This window comes from Falco peregrinus, chromosome Z (assembly GCF_023634155.1).
Source record: "Falco peregrinus isolate bFalPer1 chromosome Z, bFalPer1.pri, whole genome shotgun sequence".
NCBI classification, from domain to species: Eukaryota; Metazoa; Chordata; class Aves; order Falconiformes; family Falconidae; genus Falco; species Falco peregrinus.
This window is the reverse complement of record NC_073739.1, coordinates 2635151-2658237: the sequence shown is the minus strand read 5'-3', so window position 1 is coordinate 2658237 and position 23087 is coordinate 2635151. Positions and strand designations below refer to the sequence as shown.

Genomic DNA, 23087 nt, shown 5'->3' with positions numbered 1-23087 from the left:
TCTTACTACACTAAAAAAGCTGAAATGGTGACACAAAGGGGTAAAGGCTCCATATGGGTATAAGTTTTTAATGCCTTTACTGAACCAGTAAAGTCTAATTGCAGGTGGCTGTAAAATTTCTGACTAAATCATCTGTGAGCAGAGTAGGTGCAGGCACTTGCTGAACACAATATTCCATGTTCATTGTATACTTACCCAGGAAGGTAATCACAGTTATTCCAGCACATGAAGGAAAGACTGAAACGCTGCTTGCCATATTTATGGTGTTTTAAAAGTTGTCTGACTAGTCTTAAGATTTATGACAATTTACAGGCTTTTTTCAGTGATGTGCACAAGGAGTTACTTACACAGCTTCTGTTCTCTGTGACTGCAACTGTATATGTATAAAAACATCTCTAAACACTGCATTAAAAAAAAAAAAACATTCTCTGTAGGTTTAATGCATAAATAGGTACCACTTTTTCAACAGCTGCAATAAGCTGCTGACAATAGATCCCTTGTCTTTAAAGAAATTCCATAAGAGGCTTAAAGAAAATAAAGACTGAAACACAGGTACTAGAACATAATGAGAGTCTTACTCAGCTGTAAATTTTGTTTGTGACTGTCTGCCTTCAGCTAATGAACAAATGCCTGAGGCCCATCAGCCCACACATCTTGAGGAGAAACGCATTTCTCTGGTAAATATTAAAAATAATCCCTTCTCAGCTGAAAGACATCAGTTAGAGACCATCTGTTTTCAGAAAGTATCTTTGCACTGAGCTTTTCTGAAATACTTCCATCCCAAGCTACCAAACCCTGGGAACAAACTGAATCAAATGAGACCAAAGTAATCACAGACATTTGAACAATGAACTTGGGTTATAAAAAAAACATCATTCCTGACATGATGAATAAAAAAAGCCATTGTTTTGTTTTCAGAACCTGGAAGAGAGCAGCTGGTTGTATTATCCCAAGGAGGTATGTCCTGCAACAAACACATATGCGCCCTTTTGGCACACAGGTCCATGCATGCAGCTGCATTTGGTAAACAGGCTAGCCTAGGTGTGCCTGCAGACACTCTGCAGTAGAGAAAGCCAAATCTTAAGTTTAAAACACAAACGCCATTCCTTGAAAGCAGGTAGACCCCAGTTAGAATAGCAAAAGGAGAAAAGAAAAGGAAACTTTAGCCAGCCAAGGAAGGAAGAAGAAAATCTAAACATGTACTCATTCAGTTCCCATAAAGAACGCTTATTCTTGAAACTGAGGTTCAGATTGTAAGTCTCTACCATTTTATGGTTTCCCACATAACTGTTTGTGAAGTAAGGTACTCTTCATCACAAATGCAGGTGGCCAGATAATGCAGATAATGCAGATAAAGCCTCAGACTCATGCACCTCCCTAGTCTATTCTCTACAGTTGGTTCCACTAGCCCAGAGTGACTCTGGGTATCAAACAGCTCTCCTCTCCTCTTTCCTCAAACACGGAGCTTGCAAAGCAATGCTTCAGGCAGGGAAACCATGAGGAGCTGAGTTCTGGGCTCATTTATCTGGACACTGGGAGCTCTCATAAGGGCTTTACACAGAGGGATGCAATGGAAAGACTGATGGCTCCCCCAGGATAAGACTCGCATTAAGATCTACTGTAACCCACAGTGCCACCCTTTGAAAAAAATTTTGGGGATATTTCTGCATTTTAAGAAGTGATGTTCAAATGTCACCAAGTGGCATGCAGAATATGCATCTGTACTTTGAAAAAATACATGTGGTTGGCAAAAGAGGATATTGTCTAACAGAGGTACTTCATTCACTTTTAATCTAGTCCGAACCAGAAACGATGCTGGCTTGCTGAGCTACCAATCTAGTTTAAAAAGGAAACACCCTCAGCTGCTCTGTTTCGAACATCAGACAACTTTAGCTTCTTTTCAGGAAGAAGTTCCTGGGCTCAGATTGTCTGCTGAACTGTTTCCACCTGGCAAGAAAAATGTCTGTCAGGGAGCCAACTACAGCTCACTGAGTCTCAGGACTGATTCCCCTCACCCTAGGTTAGATCACCCTGAAGGCTCCTCTAACTTCTACCACCTGCTGGAGCTCCCTGTCCTCTGGTCACATCCTAACACTGACACAAGCGTAATACATCAGCCGAAGATTTCTTAAGCCTAGAAAAATCTCACAGGGGCATGCGGGTGAAATTCTGAGCTCTACATTTTTTCCACACCAATATCATGGGACCAGGTCATGGTGGAGTTGTCTCCTGCTTTGAGCCTCATTTCCAGGGGCAATTCATGCTCGCTGCTTCTGTTCCTCTCCATGGCATTTTGAATACTCAGCACTGTGTCTAAGAAAGCCCTTCAGCTTCATTTTCTTTTTTTTTTTTAAGTTTTCTAAAATTAGTGTATATTGGAGGAAAAAAAAAAGAGTAATGAAATACAATCTTGGTGTGCTCAACTCCACCTTTTCCTGTGGCACCGAGGTACGCATTCTGTCGTTCTGGCTGGTCTTTAAACCTAGTGAGGTCAGGACTGGTGCCTTGAAATAAAGCCTGCTTGCCAGACAACTGTGTCTGAATCGCCAACACAGTTTTATTTTGTCTGGTGGAGTGGAAATTTGGCACTGAATGCTTTTCCCAAGTCCCAAACCACTGCAGGACTTTAAGTGGAGGAAATTTAAATTCCAAAGCTGAGTGAGCAGGGCTCTGGTTCTGATTGACAAACTAGGAAATGTTCCCATTAACCACCTAAAATGCACTCTCAGGTTGGTCATAAAAAGCAGCTTAAAACTACCATGGTACTCAGAGTCACTCGCTACTATGGATTTGCTGGAATGAAGGGGAGGAGGAAGGGAGTGAGAACATTTATTTCATTTGTTGTGAAAACACTGTCAACTTATAATTTTGGAGAACAGATTCAGAAAGCCCTTTCAAATTACAAGGTTAACCAGACTACTGAAAAAGTTAAACATTGAAAAGTGGTAGAGCTGGTCAGCTTTAAAAGTTTTCAGCTCTAACAAATAAATCTCCATAGGTTAAGCTGCAAAGAGTTTGCAGACTGCCTTTCACTGAAGAGGAGAAGCAAACATGAAAACACACAATATTAATTAAACAAATCCAAAGGTTTAGTACATTCCCCTGCGACAGAAAACATTCAGCTGAAGAAAAAGAGAAAAGTATTTTAATAAGCTTTAGAAAGTACACTTTGAAATATCATTTATTTTTCCCATGGAAATGCCTTCATTAATTTTACTGACAGAACAGATTTTGCTACCCTTATTCCTCCTATTGCATGCACATACTGAATAAGCATCTTGCACTGTAAATATTTCTTGTAAATAGAGTGGGATTTCTTGCAGGCAATATTTTAACAGTTACAGAAACTTGATGTTTAACCTGACCAGTTGTCCAGTTTAGAAAGACTTTTACAAGTTCCTTGTAATGGTGATCCTGCACTTGTTTTTCCTAAAATGATCACAGAAAAAATCAATTTGAAAATTCTGGGATGAAGTTGTCAAGGCTATGGTCCCCAGTGGATGGATTTATGATCTCGTATATTCAGTAGACTATTCCTACTTTCCAGTGATGCTTATTGGAAATGACATGGTTTGATATGTTTTTCACACGGTATATGATTTTTTAAGAGAGAAGTGTGGTCGTAGAGTAACTCTGCCCCTACTCATTATTCCGTAAGCATCACTACAGTAATAAGACAACCTCCTTATGTGTATTCCCAGTAGTTTGCAAGCCAACACAAGCAGGCCGTGCTTGCCTTGGAGCCACCTGAAAACTACGGCTGTTGCAATTTTGACACAGAAACTGCCCAATATATCAGTTTATATTAGGTACAGCAATGTGACTTGCAGTCAGGTTAGCATGTGGATAGACTTTGCTCTTATCCATCTGCAAAAAATGGTGCAGATGTAACCTTAAAGAAAAAATCCTGAGCTACAAATCACGGGAGTCTAACATACTCAAAAATCATAATCTCTCCTCATCACTGATGACATCCCACAGATTTTGACAGTTTCATCCAACCTCTTGTTTTTACTAGGCTTTGCCTAGTTACTCCACAAGGGTGTTGAAATGGAAACAGATGACCCAATCCCCACAGATTAAAGAATACACCTTACCTTGTTCACAGAGAGCACCTGTATAGCTTGGCAGACACAAGCAAGTAAAGGTATTGAGGCCATCTATACATGTGGCTCCATTCCGGCATGGGTTAGACTGGCATTCATCGATATCTACAACATAAAGATAAAAGTGTTTTTATGATACGCCCACCTCCTGGAAGGGAAATGTTCTTCAGCCTTAGTCATGCTTATTACTAGGACCAGCGCAATCCAGAAGAATGAAGTATTGCAAAAGGTCCAAGTGACCGGTTTATTTGTATGATAACTGATTTCACTATGCACAGCCTTCCTTTCTTTTCATCTACAAGCCAAGAAGGAGTTTCCTCAGGAAACGTGACATTACTGATCCACAATTTTCTGTCCTGCACTCTGACTTCTGAGTTAATTCCTAAAATCCAGACCTTCAATTCCTCATTGTGTAGCTGAAGAAGAAGTGTTGCTGTGCAGTATGTAGTATTTTCCTGTACTGGTGAAAAATTTGGCTTGAGTGAGTGACCACGGCATGAAAAATTTTCATCAGGTACAGGAGACCTCAAATATCTTCACGAATCTCAAATACTGGAAATCTTATCATACCATTAAACAGACTGTTAATTTCAGTCTGCAAAGCAGCATGCCTTAGCATCTTACTGGTTTGCATTTCTCTTTTCTTCCTTGTCTAATCTTATCAGGATAAGGACAAAGCATCATAAAGACAATCTCAGGCAGATAGTTTACTGCTGAGTCTATAGCTCCAGAGTAAACAAACATTTCTTTCCTCTACTCCTCTGGCTACTAAAATACCTTGTCTTTGCCTTTTAAATTGGAGCACTAATTCATTTAATATAATTTGTGCATGTATTTGCACAGGTTATAAACTAGTATGTCTCATTATAAAGATCATACGAGGTTTTTTAATGAGTGCTGTTCCTCTGAAACAATCAGCTTGAACGTCAATGTAGATTTTGCAAACATCTTAGTCCAAAGTGAACTGCTGGTAGCGATCAACTATTAAAATATAAAAGAGAAGTTAAACATGACTACAGACCAACAAACAGCTGTGCAATCCTAGGAATAATTGCTGCATCGTTTGAAAGGTGCTTTTAAAAATACATTTTTATTTTAAAAAACTACTTCTGTTCAAATTTTAAGCTAGATCTTATTTGTTCCAGCCATTTGGAAAGCTCTCAATATATGTTTTATGCCTTATATCCAGAATATCCCTGAATCCAGGGCTAAAAATGCTGAGGTTTACTTTCTTTGAACACCACAGAGCATATTTCTATATGGTGAGTGGCTGTGGAGTGTCTCACTCCAATTCATTAATAAATATAAAGAGTTCTGGGTGACAACTGGCCATATTATCCTTTTACAACCCGAAAAAAGGGGAGAAAATTATTATCTGACCTCTGGTTTGCAACCAGGAGATGCTGTATTCCTTGACAAAGAACATTTAAGATGCAACATCTAAAACTTGGTATCTATCAGCAACAACCCACTAAGGAACTGGCAAACTCATTAATATGAGCTAGGCAGAGAACACTGGCTAATTATATTTTAATCACATACTGTCTTGCAGAGCAGAAATAAAACCATAGCAATCCTAACAATTATGCTGCACTGATATCAAACTTCGGGTAAGGTTGGGTTTTTTTTTTATTATTTCCAAAGCCATATATATGAGAGGAGTTGAACCCATTTTATCAATGTTGAATGAGGTTTTTTCTTTCAAATTTGGCAAGCAACTGTGTAATAGAGAAATCCATGGTATTTATCAGGAAATGAAACCTACATCATTTCAAAAGACTAAACCAGCTGTACACTAAACAACAAAAACTACCACTTTTATCATACTTCAGTTTGCTGGTTGGAAGGAAAAGCTGGTTATTCTGAACTGTACTGGTGAGTTACTTGAAACCCACAGTCAGCAGGAAAACACAGATGTCACAGGCAGCTTGAAGAGGTCCTCAGCTAGAAGAGTTATCAAAATACTAATTTATACTAAAGTTGTATATGATTAGGATCGTATTTACAATTTCCTTGAAAAAATATCTAAGTGGCCTTCAGTGCTCAGCTTCCCAATCACATTTGGAATTAGTTTATTTTACTCCTCTTTCCAATAATTACACAAAGCTCTTCAGAACTATGCCAAATATTAATGTTTATTTGGCGTTATTTGATGTACTTATGAATGTAACGTTATGAATTCTGAGTCATGTAGTTTACTTACATTCTCTTCTGTGTGTGTACAAATCTGTGCGCTTCGTGGGGGGAAAGAAAAGGGATAAGTGGACCTCCTTCATTTTATTGCTCTCTTCTTAAGTAAGGCCTCACTGTAGGATTTTTCAAATGTCTATGTGTTCTTCAGCTTCCAGACACAACACTTCTGCAGATGTCATGAAAACTTTATGCTCCATTTAATCAATACCTAGATGGCATCAGCTTACCTAATTCACACTGCTCGCCGTTGAAACCTGGCAAACATGTACAGATGTAAAATGAGCCGCGTGGATAGCAGGTACCACCATTAAGGCAGGGGTTGCTTTTGCATGGATCTTGGCCTGTTAAACAAGTAGGAAAAGAAAATTGATTCTGTAGTTTCAAGGAACTGGTGTCTTCCTGATTTTTTGGAAAAATAAATCTTTGTCAATTCCTGCATTGACATTGCAGACTTTACCATAGTTAAAGAAATTCTATCGATATAATACACTACTGAGAATAAGATAGTTTTGTAAAACAGTAAAGCTTGTTTTCAGGCATCACTATTTTCAATTTTAACAACAACATGGCATTTACTATGAACCAGTATAAATAATTTTCAGAATTACATTTTTTCATAGCAATTTGCAGTATATTTGGCAGTCATGATATTCTATTGAAGATTTAGTTTGCATGACATGACAATTAATTAGAGCTGAAAAAAGTTAAACATATGCGAAATGGGTGGAAAATGCTTTTTTTCTTTGAACAGGGTTAGTTCATGTAGAATGATTGGGTACACAGAACATACTGGCTGGCTGCTGTTGTTTCACTTTGTTATATTTAATCAGTCAATGCCCATGAAGTCTTATTTCTTTGAAAGGATGTTGTCATACATACACATTTCCCACCTGTCTTCCTTAAAAACACATTTCAAGAATAAAAATGAAGGTACTGAATACATTCATAGCTGAACTAAACAGTAAGATAAAAGCTTACCTGTTGTGAAATCCTCAGTTGTTACAGCAGTTACCGTTTAAATAGCTTTTCCTTGCAGAGCTTTATGACTTCTAGTGATGTTTATTTCAACTGAGTTTAGATACCTAGATATTTGCATTTGATTTAATGCCTATTAATGATCACTCACACAAACAAGTATGCACTAGGTAACCATTTCTAAGTATTAGCTTCTCAGAGTCAGATGAAAGTCAGGAAGACAGTCCTGGGATACGAGAAGAAAGCCCTGGCTTTGAAAACTTACAAAATTGTTAAGAGAGTTCTGTGACCTAAGTTAATTCAGAGAAATGAGAATAGTTTAGATATTTGGTTACATTTTTCCAAAACAATCTGATTATGATTTATGAAATAAAAGATAATTAGCATCTCTTTTACCCTCGCAAGTTAGACATTCAGAGAAGTCTTCTTAAAGTACCAAGCTCCCTATACAGTCACTGGAAAGCAAAGCTTCTGTTGAAAACCTCCAGAAGAAAATCCTGTCTACATAAATTTGGGATTGTAATTAAGTGGGCATGATCTCACTTTGGAGATTTCAAAAAGAATCTGATCATATCCATAAAATAGGATGCTTGGTTTAGGACTGCTTCACTGCAAGTTCCCAACTTGGGGCTATGTTAAGTACTTAATGATGTTTCTTGTATGTTTACTGTCCATTTGTCCTCCTACGGACTGAATATTTTCCCAGTAAACATTTTCAAATTGACAGCTACCTGGATTATTTGAGGAAAAATAGTAGAAAGCCCTATAAAATCAAGCCAGTTCAGTTCTTGGTCCTCAGCTATATCTAAATAAAATATGAACTGAAGCAATGCAATTCATACCATCCTACTTGCATCATCTGTGTATTCGGTGAGATGGTGTCTAATAACCATTATGTAAAACAAAATACTATGGCAAATGATGTCTAACAATGAGACCTGTAATTTATAAAGAGGCAGACACTGTATCGACCAGTTAGAATTACAGACAGGCTGAAAACATGAAGTCTCTGTTTTCTCTTGCCTGGAATGTTATTTTGTGGACTAAGAGTTATTAATTTTTATAGAAAATGCTGATCTTAAAATGTGCACTAAATCTACTCTCTAAGTCAACTGCAAGATGTTATAATCCAAACCTACCTGTAAATCAGTTGTGCAAGTCCTATCATCATGCCAACAAAGAAAAGCTATCGTACAAAATTATATATTGGAAATTGGAAAATTAAATAATTACAGATGAATTCTGTACCACAATCAGTGTTACCTTCCTGTCTTTTAGAACTGGCTGATCACCTCAAATCTGATCCAGAGCTCCACAATGCAAACACTTGGGAAATGTCACTGAGCTTGAGTTTTGGCACCCCCATCCTCCTGGATTTTGCAGGGGTTACAATCATGTTGATTTCAAAGCTTGAGGCTTATGAGTTCTGTTGTTATTTCACACGGTGCTCTGATTATTATACCTCTTATCAGAGTTAAGACACACATTTACAAGTATCACAACAAACATATACAACATTGATCATATTTGAAAGTTACCTGGAATTTGCACTGCTGTGCCTTCAACTGAACCCACACTGGTGCCAATCAGGAAATCTGATCCATTAGTGACTTCCGAAAGGGAAAATGATGAAGTTACAAGTTCAATGGTATTTGGCTCCTCAGAGCTTATCGTTGACTGCTCATTTTGAAACGGGCTGTTTGCAGGGGCAGTGCTGTTTGTTGCAATGTTAGGAGCAATTGTTGTAAACTCCCCTTGACCAAACAAAGGTGATTGTGTTTCCATGCTTCTGTCCAAAGATTGTGAAGATGAAGCTAGCATTGTAACTGCTTCCTGGTCAGGGTGAAATGCTTCACTTTCAATATGACTGGGTGAATCTGAAACAGGTGTGGAAAAGACCCATGGGATATCTCTGTCAGTACTCCTGCCATCTTCTTGATGGGGGTTGTTCACTCTCCCTGAGGAAGCTTCAACTTCTATTGTGCTAACGTTCGGAACATCCGTGCTCACTCCTTCTCCAAAATTCAGAAAAGCAGTAGGCAAGACATGTATTGATGGAGAATCTCCAGAAACAGTAGAACCTTCCTCAACAGCCAAATCAGTTACAGAGGTTTCTGTCTCCTCTGTGCTGTCTGTTACAAGTCTAGTAAAATGAGGAGTACTTTCAGTAGCTGTGCTTTCTGAAACAGGCTTAGAAGAGAACTCCAACAGAGAAGACTCTGTTCTGTCAAGAAAGTCTGTAGTGGGTGGTTTATATGTTGCCGCAATATCAGAACTAACCTCTTTGAAGGTTCCTTCTGATGAATGATCAGACTGATCTGTATCCTTTAATGATGACGTACTTGGAATGATTACCTCAGGATACTCAGATACTCCATTATCTAACTGAACAGTTACTGAGGATTTAGGAGTTTGAGGTACAGAATATAAGCTCACTGGATCTATCTCTTCATACTCTGCTGATGCTGATTTTGTGTTTGTATATGCTGTAGAATGCTTTTCTTCATTCTTGCTAGATGATATGGTTGTCAGTTGGGATGTATGCTGTGTGGCGACAGTGCTTACATCAAGTATGTCAGTTGTCAAAGCTTTTTCTGCCTCAGTAGTTAAAACTGGTGTAACAGAAGGAACCACAGGCTGCTTATCATCTAGTTCTTCTTGGCCCATTCCAGAAAAGCCAGAGACAGAGATTGTTTCACTTTGATCTGCTATTACTTGGTTGTTTGCTGAAGTATTCAGCTTGTAGATGTCTTCTGTTGTGCTTGTTGTATGCTTAGACTCATGCAGCACATGAGGGCTTGCCAGCGATGGTGCTGTAGGAAGGAAAATGCCCAGATCAGAGAATTCAGTAGTGATGAGAGATTCTGTTGCAAACTTCATGGCATTCCCTGAACCAGAATCCTTGTCATATGATTTTGGCCTGTGCCCAGCTGTTACTGACTCACTACTTGGCTGACTGGAAGTAGTCAAAGAAAGACTATCACTGGATCCAAGTGTCTTCCCTTTGGTTATGGAAAATTTAGGTGTTGAATCGTATTTCTCCCCTTCAGCTGTCATGCTATCATCACTGCCATATGTTGATTGTATAAGAGGATTTGGCATTGTCTGCACACTTATTATATCTTCAGGCATTGATTTGGAGTGATCCATGTCTATAATAGTTGTCTCTTCTGACAGGATTTGAAGTCGTTCTTCAATTAGTGTAATATCACCATAAACAGAAACGTTCAATATAACACTTCTTTTATCATCAATCACGGGAATTATTTTCTCATATATCCCAGTATCACTTGTTAGTTCTTCTGATGTAGCTGTCTTTGGTTGAACAGCAGATGGATTTGCCACATCTTTTTCTTCTGTAAAAAGGGATGGTAGTCCTGTGATCACAGTCTGTGATCCATCTACCGGTACCTCTGTTGTCATAACTTCAGAATAAACCTCCCCAGGAACACTAGATGAATCATTTATTTCTACTTTTGACACAGGGGGTATTGACAAATGAGTAAACATATCAGGAGAAGATGAATCCATAAGACCAACCCAGCCAGATCCTTCTCCAGAGCTTTCAGGTAATACTCTGCCTGGCATTGATGTTGGTGGTGTTACAGGCGATTCTTCTATTTCATGATTAGGAGTTCTACTCAGTATTACAGAAACAGGAGTTACAACATCTTTAATCAACAAATGTGATGTCTCCTCTTGAGAAACAGCTTTAGCTGTGTCAGAAATAGCTGTTGTCCTATCTGCTTCATTTTCTCCTCTCCTATAGTCAGTTTCTGTATTGTTAAGTTCTTCAATAGCAACAAAATAATGTGTCATGTCTTTAATCTCTTCAGAGCTGAAGGTCTTGGAACTCTCTTCTACTAAAGCTGGAGAACTGGTGATTGCTAAGCTGGGGAACTGGTCTTCTGTTTCTAACATCAGCAGCTCAGTTACAGCACTTGTAACTTCTTCATTCACTTCACCATTTGATTCAGTGCTTCCTCTTTCAAAGTCTTGTGTCTTGTCAGTTGAAAGTTTGGGTCCCATATTTGCAGGATGAGGACTTAAAGTACTCGTGATTTCTTTGACAGCCAATGGCACTATAGAAGGAATAACAGCAAGGTTGTCTCCTGATCCTTGTCCTGAAAATGGATCACTGATGAGATCATTATTTGTTAGCTCTTCTTCCCCAGGTGTCAGGAGTGATCTGGGAATATTATTCGTAGGGAAAATGTTTTGTACCAACTCCTCCTCTTGCTCTGTATCTGTAACTGGAGAGCTTATGTATTTCCTTTCAATCTTTACAGGCTCAGTTACTCTGTCATCATGAAATGGCAAAAGTATTCTTTTAACAGATTCAGTTTCTAATTCCTTTTCTTCTGAATACGGACTGACAGTCAGAACATGTAAAAATCCCGGATGTTCATGGTTAACCTGTGTACTTCTAAAGAATGGGTCTGTTGTTGTTTCTTCAGAAGATTCTATAGCTTTCGGTGACATTTCCCTTGGCCTGTTTTCCTCAGAATGTATATCTTCCACCAAAGGACTCTCTGTAGAAAAAGCTTGCACTGTCAGTTCATCGGTTGTTTTCTCTTCCATTCTTATGTCAGCTACAGTTCCCATTGTGGTTACTTCATGATCGGTACTTGTGACTAGTTCATCGGTTTCAGCAGTGAAGGCATGATCTGTAGATGGCACGCTAACAACTGTTTCGTCATACTTCTCTTGTGTTTGTGCTCTCCCAGTGGGTGAAACTGCTGCTTTTGCAAGTGATTCAATGAATGTCTTTGCTTCTCCAGATCCCTGATCAATAAATGAGAAATTACTTCCAAGTATTTCTTCAGTAGGTCCATTAGACATTAGTTTTGTGGTGCTGGCATCACCTTTGAATTCTTCTCCAGAGCCATGTTCAATCAGGAGAATCTTGCCTAATGCAACAGTTGAAGAACTAACTTTTGCATTTTTGTTTTCTGTGGATTCAGCCACTGCTTTTATACTGCCAGTACCATGTGCCACCATGATGTCATGAGGGCTGTTACTGACTAGTGATTCTGGAGATGCTGTGACCTCACCTGTTTCTAAATCTTCAGGTTCAACTGCTGGCGCAACATGAGACGCTGTCTCTTTTCTAGAACTAGGGCTGGATTTTACTTCAGAAGGAGCTGTGTAAGTTGATTCAGTTTCCTGGTTTTGTTCTTCTGGGTTTCCTGTACTAAACACATTCTGAGACATCTGACTTGCTACTCCAGGCTCCTTTGTCAAGCCATCTGACCCAGTACTTGAAGCTGATATTGCAGATTCATCTGTTCTTGCATGTTCTTCATATTCTGTTGTTGCCTTCTTCAGTGAAGCATCATCTATGCTGTAAACTTTTCCTTCATGCTTTTCTGTTTGTATTTCAGGCCTTAATGGAACTGAAGTCAAAGTGGCAGACTCAATGATACCTTCTACATCTCCAGAACCCAGACCAAATAATGGGGAGTCAGTACTTACCACTTTTCTTGTGGGACCCCCTGAAAACATGCCCACTGGTTCTTCAGCCGATCCTTCATTTATAAATAGCTTCTTCTCTCTCAAGAGAGGAACAGTGGTGACCTTTTTGATTTCAGAACTTATGGTACCTGTTACAGTTTTCCTAAGCAGAGTGGGCTCTTGACTTACAGTTCTGACTGCACTAGTAGTGCTCCCAAGTTCATTCAACTCCAAGTTTCCCTCTGCAGCGGTAGCTGAATTTTTCTGACTTGAAGACACAGTAGTCTGTATTTCTTTTTCATCTTGAATATTCTTTTCAGTTACAAGAGAGCTGACAAGTACTTTTTCCTTAATAAAGTCAGAGACAGAATCGGTGGCAACAGTCACTTCAGAACTTTGATCAAAGGCAGAATAAAGAGTGCCTGTTTCTCTGGGCAAAGTAGAGGTAATTCCTGAAACAGTTACAGAAATTTCTGTTGGGAATACTGTGCCAAGGCCCAAAGAAATATCTTGCATTGAAAGTGTTTCTGTTACTGCTGTTTCCGTTGTCATGGCTGAAGTTACAGTGATGTCCTCTTCTACATCTCCAGAGCCTTCCAGAGCTATAGAAGAAGTGCTCACCTGAGGCTTTGCTGTGTGACTACTTGTTTCCAGAAGTTTTTCAACAGGGGAATTTGTATTAAGTTCAATTGTTGATTTATAATGATCTCCTGGAGCAGGGGTTGCCTTTTCTGGAACAAGGTCTTTCACAACTTTGCCTGCTGTAGCAGTATTGAAAACTGCATCCAGAGAAGCAGTTACAGCAGAACTTTCCACAGTAAATGCATCAGGAGCAGAAGTTATACCAGATTTTTTTTCATCATCTTCCTTTCTTGACATTGTTAAAATTTCTGAGAAGACAGAACTGGTTAAATCAGATTCAGTGGATCCGTCTCCAGAAGATTCACTAGTAATCAAAAGTAAGTTTTTTATATCTTTAGTGGAAGTCTCCTCAGTTCCGTGCCATGTTACAGTCTCTTTATTTTTTTGCAGAGACTGCTCATAGGAAGAAGTAATGGCTATTACTTTATCTGTTGTGGCCACTTCTGACTCACCACTATAAACAGGCTCTAACATTGCAACATCTGCTGTAGGCTGTGTAACTTCAAATGCCCCTATTACTTCTCCAGCTTTGCTTGGTTGCATAGTACCAGAAGCTTCAGTTTCAGGTATTATAAATGTGTTGGTTTCATTGATTTGAGAAAAGGTTACATTTTTGGAATGTGCAACACTTTCAATTTGGTCACTTCTGGCTTCCTCAGCTTTTGTGCTCTTAGGTGCACTAGTAACTTGTTGCTTTCCATTGATGAACTGCAAAGCTGGAGGAGTTGTAACATCAGTAGTGTTTTCACAGTCTTCCTCTTCTTCAAAGTCTATAAAGTTTGGAAAGAAAGGATCCAGTATTATATATTCAGACGAATCCTGCACAGAGTCTGAAGTACAGGGTTCAGTCTGAGCTGATTCTGCATCAATGTGGGGTTCATCTATTGCATGAGGAAGCATGTGGCGACTGAACAGATCCAAAAATTCTTTCACCGGATGATCTGCAAAACAAAGAGAGCTTTTCATAATCCCTAAGTGACAGCGATGGTTGTGCATTATAGTAGACATTTGAAGCACAAGCAATCCATTGGAGAAAAACAAAACAAAACAAAACAACAAATTCAAAATGAAACATAGTAAATTCAGCATGTTCTTCTATTGACACAAAGTTAAATGCTGCCACCACATTTTACTTTCTGGTTGAAGTCTTTATGTATATTGAACACATTGATTATGTAATGCTGTTGATTGCCATGCATGTTTAGTCCCAAACCCACACCTAAACTAGCTTATCCCACTCTATTCAGCAGAGATAAGAAACAGACAAGATGAAAAAAATTTTTAGACAAAAACACTTATCCTAACCTGCAGCAACTGCTTCTATGGATTTGAACTAGCTAACCTTTACCAAAACCTGAACTTAGACGAAACTAAACCAGGCAAAGTCTAAAATAAAATATGACTTATACAATATGCCTCTGCAACTTGATTTATTCTCAGTATAGAGTAATTCAAATTACCAGGAACACCATAAAAACTACATCAATTGTTATTCTTTATACTTGGACCCTAGGTCAGTAAATAAAATCTCACTTTACGAATTCGTTGCTATTCAGCATACAGCATTGTGAAGCAAATAAGAAACAATAGCTCGCATTCAAACATTAGTCACCATTCAGGCAGCAATGTGAATAAAGTCCAGCTATTTTCTTATGCTTACCACTCACTTTGAATTATTTACACACTTTCACAGATCACAAACCTCTCAAACTTTTTTCTAGGTGGCCAAGTAGGTAAAAAGGAGGAAGAAAGTTCTAAGTGGGAAAGGGTTTAGCTGCAGAAGTCCTTATGAAGTCCTCTAAAAGTTATGATTCCAAATTCCATAGACAGTTTTAAAATGTGCCCTCTCAGCAGAAACATTACTGTAAACCTTCTGTCCCAGACAATAGATGTTACCATCGAAAAGAAAAGAAAAGAAAAGGAAAGGAAAGGAAAGGAAAGGAAAGGAAAGGAAAGGAAAGAAAGGAAAGGAAAGGAAAGGAAAGGAAAGGAAAGGAAAGGAAAGGAAAGGAAAGGAAAGGAAAGGAAAGGAAAGGAAAAGAAAAGAAAAGAAAAGAAAAGAAAAGAAAAGAAAAGAAAAGAAAAGAAAAGAAAAGAAAAGAAAAGAAAAGAAAAGAAAAGAAAAGAAAAGAAAAGAAAAGAAAAGAAAAGAAAAGAAAAGAAAAGAAAAGAAAAGAAAAGAAAAGAAAAGAAAAGAAAAGAAAAGAGAAAAGAAAAGAAAAGAAAAAAGAAAAGGGGGGAAAAGCCAAACTTCAGGCTTGGCCAACTGACTTAAGCTGGAAGCTTTGTGCTGCAATCTTACTCCTTGAATGTATCTTTCTTCTATGTTTACAACTGTCTTGTCCAAAGCAAAATTACTGCTTGCTGATATAAACTGGTATAGTCAATGGAGCTTTGTTTACGCCTCCTAGGTAGAGGATCTGAACCAACATAAAGGACTCTGGTCTTACAGAACTTCAGCAATGATTGCTCGCCAAAGAATATTTGCAAGTATTCTGGCCTACCTAGTATAAGACAGAGACAATTTTTAAGTAAATCTTCCTCATTAAAACTGTTTACAAGATGCAAAAAATGAGAACGTGCCAGGTAAAGTATTTCATTAGTCTGAAGTAATTCCCCCACCTATGAACATCATTTAGCCTCTATGACCACTGAGCCCTCAGAGATAATCAGGTGACCATTCTGGAAAAGAATGTGTTAAATCACATTAAACTGACACAGAGCACTGTGAAAGGCTTCTGATTTTTTGGCTTGGGGTGTTCTGTGTGTGCAAATTGACCACAGCCTGGGTCTTGAAAAGGTTATTGCAACTCTGTTGAGGATTGGTGTTCTAATATTTCATGTTTTATTTACAGCTAAACTCACAGAGTATTACTGAATCTTCATTTTTCTAAATGTTCAGCTGAAGATTAAATGGCAACTTCAGGGGTGTTTTACAAAGAACATGTAATAAGGTGCCCTGAATCCAAGGCTTTGATCTAATTGTTAAACAACTTGGCAAAAATTAAGATCCATGCCAGCCTTACAGAGAATAAACCACCTTCAGCATTGTGCATTTCCACTAAAATATTCCATTTGTACAGCACTAACCTCAGCGTTGCCAGTGCAACAAGCAAGGCTGATTTTAACCTCACTTCTGTCTGGCTATTCTATATTGTCCCAATGAAGTCTGGTGTATACTTTGTGCTATGACAGCTCTATTAGCTGACTACAGAATTGAAACTCCTCTTCCCTCCCTCACATGTGCGTGTTGGAAGCTGTTTTATGCAATGCTTGTAAAAAGAGAATTTTCTCCCTATTCCTTCCTTCAGTAGGTTAGAAATATTTACAGAGGCTGCCCAGTGCCACAGAAAAATATAGCTTCTGCAGCCATTTATTTGAGTCTTCCCAGATCTCCCTTTCAAATTTTGTTCAAGCAGAAAATCAGGAATTTAGTTTTTTGTCCAAGAGTTGCAATATGATGTGGAGAAGCGTGTCTAATAACATCACTTTCAGAATCCCCAAATCTGAGCAAACAGCAATGTTAGTTATACTGAGGAGTCGTATTTTCATTAAACTGGAAGCTCACATTGACACAGAATTGTACACTTTCTTTTCAAAACTGTGAATGCAAAAATACATAGGAATTCAATAAGTGAAAGAGGAATGGCTAGTGAGCTTTGAGAATTTCTGATTCTCAGTACGTTCATGATAGAATAACTCTGCCAACATAGAGGACCAGAGAACTACATATAGAAATGTGTATGGGCAAGAAAGTTGGCTTGTACTGTGTGCACAGCTTAAGAAGGACTATGTAAAAATAACCCAGTATATTGAGTAATGTGGCATAACGATTAATTATTATTTCATACACAGCTGTTAGGGTTGTGTGCACAAAGCGTGTTTTTGGCCAGAACTATACATTAAAAAAAAAAAAAAAACAACAAACCCTGGATGGGACTGGATAGGCTGTAATTTGTAGGAGGGTACCATGACTAACAAGTTCTGACCAGTGTATTATTTTTGTAGCAGTGCACACCTGGGAGTCCCTCAAATTACTAGCTCACGCTAAATCATTTATGGTAGGTAATAAATTAGTGAACAACATCTGTTCCAAATTCACCTAGAAGACATACACAAATTCTTACATACGCAAAGATCTCTATCAGACCTTACTTTTACTTTGTTAGCTTTTTCAAGATCTCACATGTCACAAAGATCCACATAAAAGAACCTTAGCTAAAGGTATGATATTCCAATAATAAACTTTCAGGAGGCTCTTTCATTTAATACTAAGGGGTTTTGGTTTGGTTTTTCCCAAGAAAAAAACAACCACCTTTTAAGAAAATAGTAAAGAATGCAATTCTATTATTTTTTTAGTCAGAATTTCTTCTCCTTTCTAGAGCTTTGATGATTCAGTGCTAGCAATCAAGTTGCCAGTACTCAGGGATAACAGCTATGGAAAATTCTCTTAAAGCCCAGAGATGGGCAATAATCTAGGTAACAAAATAGCTCATATAGCATAAAACCTGTCCTCTAAGAATAAGCAAGACACTAGGATGAAAACCTAAGGGCTACCGTAAAATATGAATACAGCAGAAGAAAGTTTTATCTGTTGAACTGGTTTGTTAGACCCTTAGGGCAGACACAACAAACACTTGCAAGAGTTTTAAACTGGCCTAGGTGCAGCCGACATAGGTTGCCCCTATTTATGTTCACGTCCATTCCAACTGCAGGTAAAGACATACAGACCTGAGACTATGAATAAGAGATGAAATGAGGCTTTAAAGGAAAGGAGTTCGGGTACTAAATATGTTTACTGATAGTTCACATATTATCATGGCAAACAAGCCAAAAGGAGCATTTGTCCAAGATGTGCTTTGTTACTGTGACTCCCAGAAAAAGAAAGTAAACCCACGTAGATTAAAAGTAGTAAAACCAAGGGGTGCCAGTTCTGTCTGCCAATCCAAACAAGTCCTAAAGGAGATTTATTAGTAAAGCCTCTTACTGAGAAAAAGGATGAGGTACGCACTGACACAGCGATGGAATAGATAGGTGGATGAGTGTAAGAGGCCTAGAGTGTTTCTTAATCCCTGTAATATGCCTAGATGTTTTAAATTACCTGTATGGAATAGGTATCTCAGTAACAATCAACTATGTGTAAGAAATAGAAATCCATCTGGCTACAGGGGTGCTTCTTGGCCACAAGAGGACTTGACTGCTACCACATACAACCACGAAGCGCCTGACTGAGGTGGCTTTAATTTCCATTACAACCATTCTAATGACAATTGGTTCTAAACCCACATTAATTTTTCACTGGATCAAATATAAAAGTTGCCTCCGTGTTACTAAGGGACAAGCTAACTTCTATACATCCAGAAAGTATGCAACATGTAGCAACTTTTCCTTGAAAAGAACCCTAAAAGGCTTTTACACAATCATTTTGAGGGGGCAGGCAGTAAGAATTTCCTATGAAAAGTCCTTCAGATAAGCAGCTGAAGAAGAATTAATAAAGAATTAAAGAGAAAACAGATTCTGATGTTTTTCAAACTTTCAAAACCTAAAAAATTTCTTTCAGAAGACTTACAGATTTAGCATGAATGTGGAAGTCTAAAACAAAATGAGACCATTAATATCTAATCTGGAATCCTGCAGATAACAGAATTTCACCTATAAATTCCTGCAATTTGGTCCATTTATTGCTTCAGAGCTACATGCTGAGTTGTGTGTGAGAAGTAAAAAAGTTCGGTCATTTGTAGAAGGACTAGAGTTCTGATAAACCCATGAAATTCAGAGAAAGATTCATAAAATCTTCTGTGGACTTTGAATCAGGCCCTATATTTCTGATTAGAATAGAACGAAGAGAAATTTAAACAGAAGACCAAAACAATTTTGGGACTGTTTGCTTTGAAAGTGTGTGTTTCTTCGCATAATGTGACAAATTCTGTACTGAGCCCCTGCCCAGGCTGCCCAGAGCAGCTGTGGGGGCCCCATGCCCTGGCAGGCTCAAGGCCAGGCTGGATGGGGCTGGAGCAGCCTGGGCTGGGGGGGGGTGTCCCTGCCCGGGGCAGGGGGGTGGGACTCGGGTGGTCTTTAATGTCTCTTCCAACCCAAACTGTTCTATGATTCTATCACAAACTCCATAATGTTCCCTACCATAACCACAAGACAGGTTAGCACAAAAAAAAATAGTTTGTGTTAGCTAACTTCTTCCTGCATTTGATAACCTGAAAATTTCTGGGTTTGGCTCCAACAGAATTATATCAAGGTGAAATTTAGACCATAGTATGACTAAAATGTCGTTAAAATACTGTATATATGTGGTTTTGTCTCAAATTCCTGCAAATATAATATTCAGTGACTGTGAAAAAGGTAATGTGGTAACTTGCAATGAAAGTAAAAAACATTGATGCAGAGAGAAAAGCAATAAATAATTTAAGATAAAAACTGAGAAAAAACTGGGTGGTTTTCCTCCTGTGCATACTTGTTAACTACTCGGTTATCCATGTTAAGTCACCTTGCTTCTTCGCACTGATACGTACTCTACTTTTATTTTTATATGCCTCCTCCTCTTTACCACCCATTGGTCTGCACAGTACCATGGTCATCACCTCCTGAAGAAGACTCCATCACACACATGATGATAAACTTGCACTCCCTGGCAAAAGACTTAACTGTCATCTCCAATGGATAGGATGCTTTGAGATCAAGGTCAGAGGTGTCTGGGACTAGGACCAGGGGACCAGCAAAATACCAAATACTTAGCAGATACGACATGGTTCAGGTCATCATGGAAGAACAGACCATCTCTTGGGTAGGCTCTTAAATGGCAACTCAAGCCAGGTGTCTCAAGCTTCATAACAGCTATTGATTAGACCCTCACTTGTTCAAAAAACATTTATTCTCAGAAGTCATGAGCAGGAACAATGCAAGAAAAGCACACTGATGGCAATGAGGACCAAAGGCAGACTCATGAATCATTATCTTTTGCCTTGTAAATTCATGGAATTTGCTGCAGATTGAAGCTGCTACAAAAAGCAGCTCCAAATGGACAATCCATGGAATAATTCAGTAAACATGCACACTATGTTTGATTAAGACTCTCTGAATAACGTAAATGAGTGTCTTTAATGGGTTATCTCAAATCCCTGCACATTTGTGGACACTCCTGACAGGTTTGCAAAGCTGACCTACAAGAGCAAGCCTACAGTCATCAGCAGACTTAAAATTCAGCCAACAGGTGTCTCCACCTTGAAAATATTTAGGATTCCTCAAAGTAGAAGAGGTTAAAAACAGTTTATTTAAACCCTCTGAAAACCCGATGAATCCTCATATCCATGCTGGGAACAGGATCTATCATGAGGGAAGACTTAAACAGCTTTATGTCAAATATTAACTCCCTTGAACCTCAGCTCTGCCAGGGACTAGATTTGCAGTCTGAGTAGATTCAAGCAGTTTTATGACTATGGCTTGCTGAAACTCTTCAGTGAAACAAAACTAAACCAATTCCACAGGAATGTGTCAGTATCATTGAATATGTTTTGTTTTAAAAGCACGGTGAAGATGTAAGAAGTGATCTGACAAGATGACCCCCATACAGAAATATATATTGAATGTTTTTTCTTGCAAAACCTTTGTATTAAGGGGGGTTTCCCCCCCTTAAAATATTACAATTAAATTGGAACAGAAAGCTTCAATTTTACAGAAATGAAACATTCTGATAACATCTTCTGGGCCATTTTGTTTCATAGAAAAGGGATTTTTTTTTAAGTGTTCTTTTCATCTCATTTCAAAGAAATAAGATTTTGAAAATATAGATGTTTCCTGCTGAAGGAAAATTCCAAGTGTCAGCCTTCGGTACACGCAATTTCTCTAACTTGTGCCATCTTGTAATATCATTACCTACCTAAGCACGGTCAAAGTGCAGCAGTGCTTCAGGCATACCCCACCTCCCCTGTCAGGAAAAGGTGGGAATACTGCCAAGGAGCTGGTCTAAGGTGTTAAAGAAACATGGCTACTATTATACACACCTAAGTAAAAGACAACAAAGAAAGATCCAGAAATAATTAAATTTTTTATTATTGTAATCCTTCTACCTCACATTAACATGACTAGTATGTATGATGAGGTCTAGTAAAATCCAGTTCTTGATTACTGTTCAGTCTAAATAAACAAAAGGTTTTATTTAGTTCACTTAAAAATGTTCCCCAGTTGGTTATATATTTCTGAAAGTTTTGTTAACTTTGGCTCCTTTCAGAAATGCTTAAGGATGTAGGACATTTCAATAGTTTGGGGTTTTTTTTACGTTCTAAATTTTTATCCAAATTTATGTTTGTTCTCCTCTGACAGTCAAAAGAGACGTTTGCACTTTTAAAATCTCATCAGCAACAAAAAAAAAAAAAAAAAAAAAAAAAAGAGAGATCATATATAAATTGACCTTGCATAAAAATCTCAACTACTCAAGTTAATTCTGGAAGAAAGTACTCTAAAAGCAATTTTTGCACAGCTGGCTGGGTAGGAGTTGAAAGTATTTCAGGAGGGTGGTCAGTCTTGCCTACTCAAATTAACTTCTCCAGTCTGCTTTGCCATATTTGGGTGTCTCTGTTTCTGCATGCAAGATACAGCCCTGTTGAAAACCTGAGTATCAATTGCTGGCATGTTCTGAACTGCAGCCTTTTTACAGCTATACCATTCCCCAAGCTCCATCTTGACAGAGTTGTTGGCTATGACCAGAAACACCTGTGAAAAGTGGATGTCACTTATGTGGACATCTGTTTTGCACAGGGCTCTGGCCTGCATGGCTGTGCTTAAAACACCCCTGCCAAATTTTAAAGCAATACACATGATGATGCAAAAACCATGTCAGAAATAAAGGAACTGTTTTATTATAAAAGCGTATCATGAAGCCTTCTGGCAATCTCTGGTGTTTCCTTCAGCCTCATTGCTTCCTGTGTTCCCCCCTGACACAGTGGTAAACTTGTTAAGAAAAAACAGATTGAGTAAAATGTCAAGTTGTTAAAAATGGCAGCCTTGCAGTGTCAAGTCGAAGTACCAGCAAGTGCAGGATACAGTTCCCTGGATAATGACTGAGTATTTGTCACACAATATTCTAAGGACAACCATTCCCACTTCCTTTCTACTCCAATCTGTCATTAACTACATGGCACTCCAGCCAGTGCTGTCTCCTCCTGAGCGGTCCCTGACAAGAGCATCTTTCCAATGACAACATTTTATTGCCTACAGAGAAGACAAATCTAAAACTCTGCAGGGCTAAACTACCCAAACCCAAACAACTGGCGAGTAATAAATCATTTTCTCCAGCTGAAATCCTAAACAAAGCAAAAAGTCAGACTGTGCAGTCACACGGTATCTGGGTAGCTGGTCTGTCTGGATATATATATAGAAAAGTCCAACTCCACAGGACAACTCACAGGCCAGGTGGTAAACAGAAGAGCTGGCTAGGAAGGAAAGCAAATGCTCACCAAAATGATTTCAACCTTGATCCCATGTGTGGTACCCCCATGACTGAAGTGGGAAAATTGAGATCTGAATGGGTCTTGCCCTTTCCTAGCCCACTACACCACCAACCAGTGGTCACCATCACTCACACTGGGACAACCTCAAATGCTTCTGCCATTACACAGATGGAACAAGAAGGAACCAGTTCTAGCCCTACTAACATAAGAAGAGAGTGTCCCCTCCCAGAAGAATAAAAAACAGCTTATCACAACAAAA

The 23087-nt window shown here is 38.6% G+C and overlaps 1 protein-coding gene across 2 annotated transcripts in view; it reads right to left on the bottom strand.

Annotated features, from left to right (window-relative positions):
- The window catches only part of VCAN (versican), a 118416-nt gene that overhangs the window by 23941 nt on the left and 71388 nt on the right, over positions 1-23087 (bottom strand). For both annotated transcript variants that reach the window (XM_027784837.2, XM_055791502.1), the window contains exons 8-10: positions 8813-14311; positions 6527-6640; positions 4098-4211 (exon numbers count right to left, since the gene is read on the bottom strand). In XM_027784837.2, the coding sequence (XP_027640638.2) occupies positions 4098-4211; positions 6527-6640; positions 8813-14311 (5727 nt within the window). The remainder of the gene's footprint in view (positions 1-4097; positions 4212-6526; positions 6641-8812; positions 14312-23087) is intronic.